The 10,582-nt window shown below is 44.6% G+C and overlaps 1 protein-coding gene across 1 annotated transcript in view; it reads left to right on the forward strand.

Annotated features, from left to right (window-relative positions):
- The window catches only part of SPTBN2 (spectrin beta, non-erythrocytic 2), a 904,339-nt gene that overhangs the window by 740,554 nt on the left and 153,203 nt on the right, over window positions 1-10,582 (forward strand). Inside the window, 1 exon segment of the mRNA XM_040328797.1 lies at window positions 7,874-7,958. Coding sequence (XP_040184731.1) covers window positions 7,874-7,958 — 85 coding nt within the window.

A 10,582-nucleotide genomic window follows, 5' to 3' on the forward strand; every position in this document is an offset into this window, starting at 1 on the left:
TTCCAAACAGGGTAGCTGCATTCATCCGAGACTGCTCAAACCACCATCTCACGGTGACTAAAATTTCTGCCCAGTAATATTTCATCAGGTTGGGTAGTGCCAGCCCTCCACAGTGCAGCGGGAGCTGCAGGGTTGACCTGGCCAACCTGGGGGTTGAGCTCTTCCATAGAAATGAACCGATACACACGTCCAGCTCATTAAAAAAGAACTGGGAAGCCATACCGGACAATTCGGGAATATATAGTTAAACCTAGGTTAAAAAAAGCATTTTCAGCACATTAATGCAACCTAGTAGGTTAAGCGGTATTTCCCTCCACCTGGAGTACTGCTCCTTGAGTCTCGTGACAATAGGCTGAAGGTTAAGATGACAAAAGGTCTGGACGTCCCTAGTCACTACAATACCTAGGTATTTGAACTCCTCCACCCAGTGTAGCGGGGCCCATGACACCTCCCTTCGGGCCTGAGTATCTATCAGGAACGGGACAGATTTTGACCAATTAATTCTAACCTCGGAAAAGCGCCCAAACTCGTTAAACGCCTCCAGTACCACTTGTAGTAATGTCTCTGCATCATGCAAGTATAACCATGCATCATCCGCATAAAGTGAGATTTTCTCCTCCGAATGAGGATTGCCAGTGGTTCAAGAGCCAGAGCAAACAAGCTGGGTGACAATGAGCAGCCCTGCCTGGTGCCCCTCTGGAGGAGAAAAAAATCGGAGAGGATGTCATTCGTGCGGATCCGGGCCTTGGGGGACTTATAAAGCAAACCCATCCATGCAAGGAACTTGGGACCAAATCCGAAACGCTTCAGGACTTCACAGAGGTATTTCCATTCCACGGAATCAAAAGCTTTCTCTGCATCTAAAGAATCTATGACTCTGTTACCCTCGTTATGAGGGGTATACAGGTTAAGAGTCTGATGTTGATATCCGTGCCCTTCCTCGCATGAATCCCGTCTGGTCTTGATGGACCGTGGCCAGCCTAAGAGTCAGAATTTTAGCCAGTAGTTTGGCATCTTCGTTGATCAGAGAAATGGGCCTATATGAGGCACATTCTTCTGGGTCCTTACTGGGTTTGGGTACCAACACCACCACCGCCTCGAACATAATCTGGTAGAGAGCCTAAAGTAAAGAATTGTGAGAAGAGGGAGGTCATCCTGGGGGCAAGCAACTCCCGATACACAGAGTAAAACTCTATAGAAATGCCATCTGGACCAGGGGCCTTCCCTGACTGCATGCAGCCCATGGCCGCCTGCATCTCCTCCAGAGAGATGTCCTTATCCAGGATCTGCCTTTTGTCTGGTTCAAGTGTTGGAAATGGGATCAGGTCTAGGTAGTCAGTCAGGTCCTTATCAGTATAAGCCACTTTTGAAGAGTATAATTCCTTAATTCCTGGTAGTACTGTAAAAACCTAGAGCTAATCGTCTCAGGAGTGGTCAATAGTGTACCATCCGTGTCCCTCAGCCTATCGGGGCATATTGACCCTTGGCTAGCCAAGCTAGAAGCCTGCCATTCTTATCCCCGTACTCAAACACTCTTTGAGCACTGGCTTTTAGTGAGGGGAATCCGAAGTAAAGACAGTTCCCTTAAGGTGTATTGCCAGGAATGATAAGTATTTGGATTCGGGTTCAGAACTTACAATTTTTCCTGTTTCCGAGCTCGTTCCTACAACTGCCCCAGGAGACTGCACAGACCCCCTCTTTTTGGTTGCGATTTTTTTAATGTACTCTCCTCACAGCAAAGCCTTGAACGCATCCCACGTTATCAGGGGCCCAGGGGAGTCCACATTACTCAGCCAGAAGTTGCTCATTGCCTCAGGTATACTCTCTTGGATCTGTGTCCATAATCCAATACTTGGACAGTCTCCACAGCCTCTGACCCCCAGGCGGAGCTGCCTGGACCGTGATCACCAGTGGCGCATGATCCGAGATGCCTAGAGAGAAAATCTCAGTGGATGTCACCTCTCGTAGCAGGTCGGGGGAGGCAAAAGCCATGTCTATGCGGGACAACGTCCGGTAAGTGGTGAAAAGACAGGTAAACTGGGCATCAGAGGGGTGGAAATGGCGACAGATAAGTTAAATGGAAAGAGGATGCCCATTGGGATAGACCAGGGGAAGTAGGGGATGAGGGCCGGAGTCTATCCAACTCTTTAGACATGACCAAATTAAAATCCCCCACAAGCAGTACTTTGTCCACATCAAATTGTGCAACATGCATCACCGTATGGAGTAAAGTAATGTCAGCGGGGGGAGGCAGATATATTCCCACGATCACATATGGAGACCACGCTATTAAGGCATGAAGCAGAACATACCTGCCCCCCCCCCCCCCCCATCAGTTCTAACGGCCAAGAGTTGGAAAGGATCTGTGCACCAGAACACTGACCCCCCTGGCGTAATTAGAGTAGGAAGCATGATAATGTGCACAGACCCAAGCTCTTTTCAATCCCATGACCCTGGAACCCACTAGGGGTGTCTCCTGCAGAATACATATCTTGAGACTATGCTGCTGTAGGTATTTAAACACTAGGGACCTTTTTAATTGCAGAGTTAAGGTCTCTGACGTTCCAGGACAGCACTGTGAAATTAGCCATAACCCATGTACAAACATAAGTTAAGGATAACAGTATGCCATGATATTCTGGATACATCCGCAGGTATGCAGCGCCCCGCCATCTTTCGTGCCCTGCAAAGTGTCACTACTTGACCACAGGGCGGATGCACACCCCCAGACGACCAACCACTCCATGCAGTAAAAAGAGCACATAGACCAACCATATAAACCCGTGAACACAAGAAACTAACATCCTTGCGGACGACAACGGCCATCCAACTCCCCCACCCCATGCACCCCCAAACAGTGAGGGGCACATGACCCCAAAGGACAAAGTCAGGAAAATCGGGAGGCATGAACCTGTCTAGGACATTTCAATGTCTGCAAAGTGTAAGTTGTGATAGGACGTTGCATGTAACATTAAAGAAAAAATCGGCAGCAACAAAGAAAAAAAAGAAAAAAGGGGGGTAACAATCCGCTGACTTGAGGTGCTGGAGAACTAGGAACTCGGATAGCCAGCAAGGGACAACACTCAGAACGTGTCCAAGTCTGCCATAGGGGTAACACCAAAGTAATTACATCTGGTCAGTTGTACCGGGTCTTCCAAACAGGATAACATGCAGTGAGGGCTGGGGACAACAAGAGTCTTAGCCCAGGAACAGGACAACGGGACACAACGGTGTATCAAGGATCACAGAACCAAAAACCCAGGCTAGTCCCGCACATAACTCGGCCCCCTCACCTCCACATAGTCGATCCAGCAACTGTGACTCCAAACCGAAAAAAACAAGAGTGAACCATGGGGGAAGTAGGCACACTAAGGAGGTAGCGATTCCAGCCACGCGCTTGCATCCTTAGGGCTGGTGAAGATCTGCACCGTTTCATCGTCGACCACCCGTTGCGATATGGGATGTGGCCTGCCACGCGCAGCTCATCCCTATTCCAGAAATGTAATAAAGGATAAAGGTAGGGGGCCCCTTCCGGACCCGGCCTCTGCGGCACTTGGTGGGCCCTCTCCATCGTGAAGAATGGTGAGAGTTGTGGCGACGGTAGTAGGGACCTCGGCAGGTCTTCTGTGAAGACTGTGGGGTTGCACCCCTCCGGGAGGCCTACGATATGGAGGTTGTTTCTTCGGCTCCGATTTTCGGTGTCCTCGATATTCAAGCATTGAATTGAGATGTGTTGCTGCCATCAATTTCAATTTTACCTTATTTATTTTCTTAAAATAATACATTTTCTCAATTTAGGCATTTGATACGTCTATTTTTAATTGTGATTTAAAATATGGGTTTATTGGATTTGCAAATCTTTGCATTCTGTTTTTATGTAGATTTTACACTGCGTCCCAACTTTTTTGGAATTGGGGAAGTTAAACAAACTGGTTTGTAGTTACTTTGTAAAGACTTTTGTTCCCCTTTTTAAAAGGATAGTTCACCTTTACACAAAAACTGCCTAAGCAGGAAGGGATGTTTTGTAGATTAAAACAAACTGTGCATTTCTGACTAAAGATGAATAATACCCTTGCTATAGGTATAGGCCATTTACATGCCTTCTGATGCCTGACTGGAGTACTCTGAGGATGTTGCTAATTGAGGCCTAGTCTTCACTGCTCGCCTTCACCATCACAGAAGTGAGCTTTCTCTGATTTAAACCTCTCCACATACTTTCTTGCCCCTGATGCAGTAGATCTGTGCTCAGCATTTGAGAGCTCACTTCTGTGTTAATGGAGGAAAGCAGTGGATGACTGGGCCCAACTTGGTAACGTCCTGGGAGTATTCCAGTCAGGCTTCATAAGGTATGTAAATGGCCTACATCTGTAGCAAAGGCTTTATTCAAATTTACTCTGATCAGCACAGTTTGTTTTTATCTACAGATGCCCCTTATCCGCATAGGTAGTTTTGTGGTAGAAGTGAACTATCCCTTTTAAATCCCCTGATGAAGTCACGTGATCGTGACGATACGCGTCGGGATTGGTAGGCAGGACACACCCCAGCATCTGACGGACGGACATACGAGTTCGCCACTCGTAAGGATTGTTGCAGAGTTCCTGTATTTACATGTGAGTTTTAACTTTTGTTTTTAATAAAACCTGTTTACATTGCTGACCGGGCTATACTATGGGTATGTTTCTTTCACCTCTTTGCCATCACAACGCCATCTGAGCGCTCCATCTGAGCCAATGAGAAAGAGATAGGAGTTACCATAAGCCCACAGCAGCTGAGACAGCTTTACACACTGAGAAATCTTGGGGAGACCAAAACAGCCAGCATCTGAACCCCGAGAACTAGTAGAAAGAAGCAGAGGAAAGATAGAGGGACTGACGAGTGCGGTACTCGTGGATATGAGCCTGAGATCTCTCACCTACATGTGAGTGCACTCCCACCCGCCAAGATCCCAATTGCCAATCTTTTTGTGACGGTATTTCACCATCAGCCTCTCTTTGTTCTTTTACTCTGTTTTTTCATGTTAAACATCGGATGGAGATTTACGTGTGTTATTTGTGGACTATAACCATCTAGACCAGGTTGACCTGGACATATTGCGGTCAATTCGAGGTGAGCAGCTGGGTTCACCAAAGGTGTTTACATGTAACTTTGGTGTTGGCTCAACTATCCTATTCCACCTATATTCCGGATCCAAGGGTCTTATATACATTTCCTTTAGAACTTTTTTTTTCCGTGTTTTTTTTCCTAAAGTGTATCTTTTTCATTTTTATTTTGATTTTTATTTTTACACAACACCTGCACCGTTGGAGATCAGGATTTATCTCTGTTGGAGCACACCAATACACGGCAGGACTACGCCGGATCTGGACCTCCTCAGAGTGCAGATTTTTCACTAAGGACTGTCCTTGTATTAGTTTCATTGCTATATATGCCTTATAATATTGTTCTCACCTAATAATATTTTCACTAGTCACTTATAAACGTTACCACCTATTATTCATTTTTTGTCCCACACCTTACAGCGCAAGTATTGTATTTAAATTTTATCCCTTTTAAATATAAAGATGGTCTAGGTGCTTCATTCACCTTTATTTTGTCTAGTTCTGGACCATGTCAGTTTTGAGCCATTGTAGATCATTTGGGATTGTTAAGTACTTAAGCTTTTCCATTTCCTTTGTACACACAGAGCTGAAGAAGATATTTTTAGTTTGTTTTCGCTGTCCCCACTTAACTAACTCAAAATGATATAGTAAAGGGCCTACATGCTCAGACCTGACCTTTTTTACCGTTGATATAGTTAGCGTTTTTTTGGGGCTTGTCCTACTCTTTTTTTTTTTTTTTTTTGCAACCTGTCCTTCAATTAAAATGTTTGCAGCCTTGATTACCTTTTAACATACTGTTTTGACACCCTATTAAACTGAACGTTTGAATATGTAGCACCTGGTTACTTAAAAGGTACTGGTGCTAGTCAAATTTAGAGAGGGATCAGAGTGTTGACTGACTCTGATCCAGTCATTATGTTCAAAACTGGTCTCTGTCTTGGCTGTGCTGTGGGCTGGCTATTGTTACTGGGGTGTAGTTCCTACCCCAGGGCGATGGGTGGCAGCAGTGGAGTCGCGGTTTGGCTGCTCTTCCCCAGCAGCCTATCAGGAGTGGTTCAGCCTCGCTGTGCATGCTGGGGGAGGGTATTTATGGGGCAGAAGCCATTGTTCTGGGTTCTTCGGAGTGCGGCACCCACCTTTAGGGTGACTGCGCATCACAGCACCCTGGCGTAATGGCCTTCCAGGCCGGGGTGCGCGTGCCACGCGGTGTTCCTGGTTCCGGGACCATGTTGGTCCGGAACATTTAAGCTGTGGCAGGGAGCCCAGTAGTCGACTGGGTTCCCAATCCTGAAGATCCCAAGTGAGGTAGCTGTTCAGTGGGGAGTCCATCTGAGGAGAGTCAATGAGAGGCTGGTGATCCAATAGGGTCTCAACAAACCACCGGGGATCAAGGTAGCCGGACACTGAGAGACTGGTCACCTCTCAGTCGGTACCTGAAAACTATCTGAAGGAGATCCAAACGCAATTCTATCAAGGAGGATCATCTCCCTGTGGCAGAGGCTTTTCAATGAGTCCATTTCAGGAGGGTCTGTGGCAGAGACTTTTCCTTCAAGCTCGAGCGATACCCTGGCTGCCAGGCTAGTGAGAGTAGGCCTGTCCAAGTACGCTATACCCACTCTGGCTAGAGTGGCGAAGAATTCAAAGCATTGTTGGGAGCAGGACTGTTTCCCTATTGTTTCGCCTGAGTCTGCTACTTCTTCTTTAACTTCACCTCTACTTTTCATCACAAGTTTTTATGTTTTTACCCAGCTGGGTAATAAAGAGCACAGCAAAAGACACATGTCGTGGACATTCCGTTACTGCTATATGCACCCTACACCCTTAGGACGGTGGAAGAGCCACGAGGTAACGTGCCACCCAAAACAAAACAGCAGCTCCTCCAGGGGTAGTGCTACACATATATTTTGTAGTTTGTTTGGCAAACAATTGATTTGAAGCTTTCCCATTTCTGTTCCCTGTTTTTTTAATGGCATTTCAAGAGTGAAAATATTTTACATTTAAATTCAGTAGAAATAGAATCAAATCCCCTTAGTCACTAGGTCCCCACTTGCCAGAAATTTCTCCACGGTGTCTGTAGCTTGGAGGTCAGGGATGGCTCATTTACTGCTTGTTAAGAATATTTAAATTCCATAGCCTTCCCACATGTTGACTTCAAACTTAAAAAAGGCAGATAAGATGATAGAAAAGATAGGTGGATTTTGGGGTATGGTAATGACTAATTTTTCCTGCTCCTTTTTTCTAAAACATTCAATATAGTATATGGAAACGTGTCAACCTCCTACTTCTTTTTTATTTATTTTTATATTCATTGCTTTAATATTTTATGTAAAATTACAGGGTATGTGAATGTTGATTACTACAATCTCCTTCCATCAATTTAAAACATCACTACGTCACTATGCTGTAAATGTGGGATCCTCCCATCTGTTGACCTAGGACTTTTTGCTAATAAACATTTTACATAAACTGATATTTTATGGTTTAGTACTCCACTTGCAGCCCAGTCCAGGGACCACTTGTCAGCAAGGGAGTGCTTAAAATAATGCAACAAGTGTCTGTTGTTTAAAGTTGTGATGTAATCTGAGTTTTTTGTAGGTCCTACAACGCTGGCACAGAATCTGTAATTCCCATATACTGGTTTGTACAGTATCTGTGGGCATATAGTGCATCAGTGACTAAATAATATCTATATGTTTCACTTCAGCAGATGTATACTTTTCTACTGTTATCTCTTTTTACTGTTCACTGTCCTAATAGTAGTCTATGACTTGCAGATCTCTGAAAAACTGGAGCAGCTACAGGAGAGAAGGCAGGAAACTGAAAACAAATGGAAGGATAAAATGGAATGGCTACAGATCGGTAAGTGTAAATGTTTTTTCATTATGATCCAGAGCCACTGACAGCTTAGGCTTACACGGTCCTTGAGGATAATGACATGTTATGTCCCTATGATTCGGATTAATTTTACTTCTTACTTTACTATTTTTCTTTAGAAATGTCAAAGTATCATAGAACAAAACATGCATTTAGGTCACCATTTTTTTCAGTTATCACAGTGGCAGCTCTTCTCATCCTCCCAAGCAAGATCTGACATTTTGATGCATTTTAAAATCATCAGAAGCCTCTGCAGGCCCCATAGTCTTCATTAAAGGGCTTCAGGTTAAATGTGACTGTAAATACTTTTGTTTGATTACAGTATTGCATATACCAATAGCAATTGACTTCATGGTACAGGTATATTCACAAACATGTTTGTACCCATACTATCACAAAAATAGGATTTTATTTAAATGGCAATAAAACCTTTTACACTGTGTTCATTGGGGGACACAGCAGAAATCTTGACCATTGGATTGTAGCACCACCTAAAGGATGCTGGGCACAAAAGCACAGCCCAGGGGTACCCCTGCTATTGTCCAAACACCAATCTGCTAGCAGCTTAGTCACAAGCCCTATATAACAAAACTACTTTTCAGGCATAACTGCAAAAGGGGTGGGTGCTGTGTCCCTCAATGAACGCAGAGAAAAGGATTTTTATGGTACGTACAAAATATTTGATTTCTCTTCCGTTCATAGACGGACACAGCATCCTTTGACAGTAGGGTTATATCCGCTTCCCTTTAGGAGAGTTTAGGCAGAAAAAAAGCACTTAGTGTTAACAACACATTCCTCAGTGCAGCTCCTCCCAGGGGGCGTGGCCCCCCGGGTATAACCCACCACCTGCTCTAGCAGCCTCAGTTTTTTCCTAACGACAGGAGAGGTCAGGCACTTCTAGAGTCCTGTACTCTGGAGATTTTTTTCATGCGATTTTTTTCGCTTTTATTATTTTGTTCCTGCATTTTTGAATCCTGTGATTCTTCTATCAACAGCCGACTGGGTGACAGGCTGGGTCCTCGACTCTTGTAGTCCCCCCATGTTCGGCCATCGAGCGTGTGCCGGCCCTTAGCTCAGCTTTGGGACGTCCATGACAGGCCCTGTTGCTCCAGGGGCAGCCGGGGAACATTTTGTTCTAGGGCACACATATGACCGGTCTTTTATGGCTTTGTCACAGTGTGTCTGGCCGACAGCCATGCCGTTTAGCGGACGTTGGATCTGTCTGGGATACCTCCAGCCGGTGGTCGCGGGTAAGTAGTGGTCCCCTTTGTCTTACAAACCTGAGACATGCTTAAAGGTATTGTAAAGGTTCGTCTTTTATTTTCTAAATTGGTTCCTTCAAGCTTGTGCATTGTTGGTTAACTTACCTTTTCCTTTGATTTCCCTTCTAAATGTTTTTTTTCTATGTTTAAATTTCTCACTTCCTGTTTCTCCTCAGTAAGCTTTCCACCATCATCCGAGCGGTGGAAAGTCATTTAGAACAGCTTACTGAACAGGAAGTGAGAAATTCAGACAAAGAAAAAAAACATTTAGAAGGGAAATCGAAGGAAAAGGTGAGTGAACCAACAATGCACTAGCTTAAAGTAACCTATTTAGAAAATAAAAAACGAACCTTTACTACCCATTTTATGACAAAAAGTTTAAGACATGCTAACTGTTCTGGCTCTGACAGGAAAAGGAGGTCTAGCGGAAAAAAGATCACTCATACAAAACTGCAGACACTGGGTGCTGATTAGGAGCCCATAACCACTCACCAGCCTCCATAGAGATGAACAAGTACTTTTGGGTGAAACATGTTGGAGAGGAGCAGCTTTAGGCCCAGTTATGCTGCTTGCTAGCTGCCTTGAGTAAATGGACATAGCAGTGACATTGTTGGAGTGCCACTGTTTGTGTTTGAGGAAAAGGAGGTGCTTCACATTTGACAGTATAAGCCTAATAAAGAGTTTGATCCATCTTCAGATAGTGGCCAAAGTGGCCAGCTGACTCTTGCTCAGATCCTCCATGAGTACAAAAAGGGAATCTGTTTTTGTAGTTGAGGCCATAGAAAGATAAACGCACACAGCCCCAATGACATCCAAGCAATAAAGTGTAATTTCTTTAGGATGAACGATATCGTCATTAAAGTGAAAGACAGATACTACCTTCAGCAAAAGTTGCTTTGACTTTTTTGACAAAATCAGTGATTATAAAACAGGATGGACTATTAAGCCCTGAGACAGGAGGGCTGGGGAGCATACACAACCAGCTGAACCAGGTCCACATTCAAAGGGCGACAGCCAATTTAGAGCCACAAGGCTAACTGAAATCACTTCCCCTTTCACTCAGTACAGAATCGGCCTGAAGTGTAATAGACTTCATTGGACCCGTTTTTGGTGCGGGTCCATTGAAGTCTATTACACGCAAAATGAAATCTGCTGTGGGCAAAAAAGTCCAACCCTTTACAAAAACGCACTGGCTGAAAGAGGCATAGTTGTGAACGTTTACCAAAGGAACCCATGTTAAATGGACTGTAGTGCATTTCTGCAAAATGCATCAAACTGTTGTCTTATCCATCGAGGGATGATGGACTTTGAAGCAGGATGTCCCTTGTGATTTCTGAGGGTAGAGTT

This window comes from Rana temporaria, chromosome 11 (genome assembly GCF_905171775.1).
Source record: "Rana temporaria chromosome 11, aRanTem1.1, whole genome shotgun sequence".
NCBI classification, from domain to species: domain Eukaryota; kingdom Metazoa; phylum Chordata; class Amphibia; order Anura; family Ranidae; genus Rana; species Rana temporaria.